Source organism: Sinocyclocheilus anshuiensis, unplaced genomic scaffold, assembly GCF_001515605.1.
Source record: "Sinocyclocheilus anshuiensis isolate Anshui unplaced genomic scaffold, SAMN03320099.WGS_v1.1 scaffold888, whole genome shotgun sequence".
Lineage (NCBI taxonomy): Eukaryota > Metazoa > Chordata > Actinopteri > Cypriniformes > Cyprinidae > Sinocyclocheilus > Sinocyclocheilus anshuiensis.
This window is the reverse complement of record NW_015549648.1, coordinates 915,693-919,347: the sequence shown is the minus strand read 5'-3', so window position 1 is coordinate 919,347 and position 3,655 is coordinate 915,693. Positions and strand designations below refer to the sequence as shown.

General features: G+C 38.2%; 1 protein-coding gene across 1 annotated transcript in view; it reads left to right on the top strand.

The window, feature by feature from the left end:
- The window catches only part of LOC107660185 (disintegrin and metalloproteinase domain-containing protein 19-like), a 31,065-nt gene that overhangs the window by 12,202 nt on the left and 15,208 nt on the right, over positions 1–3,655 (top strand). The window contains exons 5-6 of the mRNA XM_016449434.1: positions 85–161; positions 1,637–1,841. Coding sequence (XP_016304920.1) covers positions 85–161; positions 1,637–1,841 — 282 coding nt within the window. The remainder of the gene's footprint in view (positions 1–84; positions 162–1,636; positions 1,842–3,655) is intronic.

Genomic DNA, 3,655 nt, shown 5'->3' with positions numbered 1-3,655 from the left:
GTGTGTGTGTATATATATATATATATATATATATATATACTGTACCTAATGTATATGATGTATATAGTGTTGTTTTGGTTCCAGGATCACTGTTATTATCATGGGTCAGTCAAAGGGATCCAGGGGTCAGGTTTGGTCATCAGCACCTGTGCTGGACTCAGGTAAGAACCACAGCAGATCTGCATACTATACATGATGCATATTGTGTTTTTTGTTTTTTTTATTGTATTGCATGTTCTATAGCTCAAAGTAATTATTTATAGTGACAACAGGATTGCAATCAAGTAATTAAAAAAAAAAAAAACGTTTTAAAATTATTTTTGCAGTTCCTCTTAGTGCCACTAGTGGTTCAGAAATTACACATTCGAAATGTAACCGGGTAAAATCATGATAACTCATAGCTTACTTTGAGCTATAGCTTCATTTTCTGATTCATACATGATACCTTTCAGAAGAAAACAGTCTCCTAAAAACACACTACATGTACTTCTTCTTCATTTTATATTTTATTTTTATTTACTGCATTTATTTTTATTTTATTTCGATTTTCTTTTCTTTTGCTTGTCAGATTTATATTTTATAATGTTATTTTGCATTATCATGCAGAACTGTCTCCTGTTTAGTAATTGGGACTTTCACAAACCATTTTAGTTCTATTTCCTAAGCTGTCAGACTCTAAAAACTTCAGCATTAGTGCCATGACTTTGTATCATGAGGACATGTTTTCGTTGTGCAAAAGTTCTAGTTTATTAGCCCGGAAGTGAGTTCAGCGAGTTCACTGTAGTAGCATGGCCGGGTCTCCGGGTTTCTGAGTGGGCCGAGGGTAGATGTATAGAGTCCTGTTGGGCGCTTTGATGCCTTCAGAGACTCAAACAGGAGAAGAACAGACATGCATTGACTGATCCAAACAGATCGATGAATATTTAAGCCAGCACAGCTTGAGTGAGTGAGGTTTGACTGGAGAAGGGGAAAACTAGAGCATTTTATAGTGTATACACACACCCTTCCAGATGATTTTTACAGCTGCGGTGTATGATTCCACTAAATGAGAACAATTAAAGCATTTTTGTCAATGTTTATGTATCATGGACGTGTCAACAGATATCTTAGCATGTTTTAGTTGACATTCGAGAATCTTGTTAATGTCATTGAGCATTCTGCAACTTTGCAAAATGCTCATTCCTACAGAAAGTAGCAAGTTGTAACATTTATAGACAATTAGCATTTCCATGAATCTTAATCATATTTGTTTTGGCTTCTTTTTATGGTTCTTATTGTTTTGCATTTCTGCAGTGGAAGCATTTTTATTGATAGTTGGCCATCACTGCACATCTGTGAAGGATTGTGTGTGTAACTATGCTTGTGTTTGGGGAAAACTGGGGTATCCAGGAAGCAGTTCAGCATAAACACAAGTTGGCTATCAATTCAGTTTTATTCCCTTCTTTCTTCACCCTCCCATCCGGGATAAAGATCATTTTGTCTGGTGAAGCTACCCTGCTTCCCGTGCAAAACCCTGATGAGTGGTTTCCATCCTGTCAGCCTGTTTAATTGTCCAGAACTCCGATTGTCCCCTTTGTCATTTAATCTCAATGTTTAAACATCCTCGTGATTGACATGTTGTCTTCTCAATCCCCAGGGGCATGATAACAGTCAATAACAGCGTGAGCTACATGATCGAACCGCTAGCTAACCAAACACACTCTCAGGGACATGTCGTTTTCGACGCTCAGAGTCTGAAACTGCCAGTGGGGACCTGCGGACACTACCATGGAGACGGGAATCACTCAGAAAGCCTTCAAGAGCTGATTGATGTCATGGCAAAGCCTCAGCAGACCAATAGGGTGAGATCATGGGTAACATGGGATTCCTGTACAAGAACCCTTGAACCAAATCCAAACCCAATACTAGAGATCCTCTCGGATCAGTGTATGTTTTTGGTGCCCCATGGCATTTTTGAAGTGTTAGAGGCACATTTCTCATGTTTTTTGTTTTAAAATTATTATGCAATGTAAAATTAACCTAGCATAAAAAGTAGCTAGTTTTAGAAGTAATAAATCTTTATTAATAAATCCAAATCTGGATAAATCTGTAAAATATCTGTATACCACTTTTAATAATGATAAATTTGGCCTGTCCCAGGTTTTGGCCATGTATATCCAACAATTGAAATCAAAATATATTAATGTGTTCCCATACAGAACATATAATTATGTACATTTTTTAAAAAATATTTCAAAATAGACTACTGTGTGTCAGAGATGTTTTAGTTGCTTTTTAGTTATATATATATATATATACACCCACACACACACACACACACACACACAATGGTGTGAAGAAGTTTTTGCCCCCTTCCTGTTTTTATTTTTTGCATATTTGTTACACTTGAATGATTCAGATTTTTATATCAAATTTTAAACAAAAACTAATTTTTATATTACACAAAGATAACCCAAGTAAATACAAAATGCAGTTTTGAAATAATTGTTTAATTTATTAAGGGAAAAAAGCTGTCCAAACCTACCTGGCACTACGTGAAAAAGTAATTGCCCCCTAAATCTAATAACTGGTTGTGCCACCCTTTGCAGCAACAACTGCAGTCAAGCGTTTGCGATAACTGGCAATGAGTCGTTCACATCGCTGTGGAGGAATTTTGGCCCACTCTTCTTTGCAGAATTGTTTTAATTCAGCCACATAGGAGGATTTTCGAGCATGAATGGACTGTTTAAGGTCATGCCACATCATCTCAATTGGATTTAAGTCCGGACTTTGACTTGGCCACTCCAAAACCTTAAATTTGTTTTTCTTGAGCCATTCAGAGGTGGACTTGCTGGTGTTTTGGGGATCATTGTCCTGCTGCATAACCCAAGTGTGCTTGAGCTTGAGGTCACAAACTGACGGCCGGACATTCTCCTTCAGGATTTTCTGATAGAGAGCAGAATTCATGGTTCCATCAATTACGGCAAGTTGTCCAGGTCCTGAAGCTGCAGAGCAGCCCCAGATCATCACACTACCACCACCATGTTTGACTGTTGGTATGATGTTCTTTTTATGAAATGCTGTGTTGGTTTTACGCCAGATGTAACGGGACACACACCTTCTAAAAAGTTCAACTTTTGTCGCATCATTCCACAGAATATTTGCCCAAAAGTCTTGGGGATAATCAAGATATTTTTTGGCAAATGTGAGACGAGCCTTTGTGTTCTTTTTGGTCAGCAATGGCTTTTGCCTTGGAACTCTCCCATGGATGCCATTTTTGCCCAGTCTCTTTCTTATTGTTGAATCGTGAACAATGACCATAATTGAGGCAAGTGAGGCCTGCAGTTCTTTAGATGCTGTTCTGAGGAGGTTCTTATGACCTCCTGGATGAGTCGTCATTGCGCTCTTGTAGTAATTTTGGTAGGCCAGCCACTCCTGGGAAGGTTCACCACTGTTCCAAGTTTTCTCCGTTTGTGGATAATGGCTCTGACCGTGGGTCTCTGGATTCCCAAAGACTTCGAAATGGCTTTATAACCCTTTCCAGACTGATACAGGTCAACTATTTTGTTTCTCATCTGTTCTTGAATTTCTTTAGATCGCGGCATGATGTGTTGCTCTTTAAGCATGCTTCACTTTGTCAGACAGGTTCTATTTAAGTGATTTCTTGATTCAACAG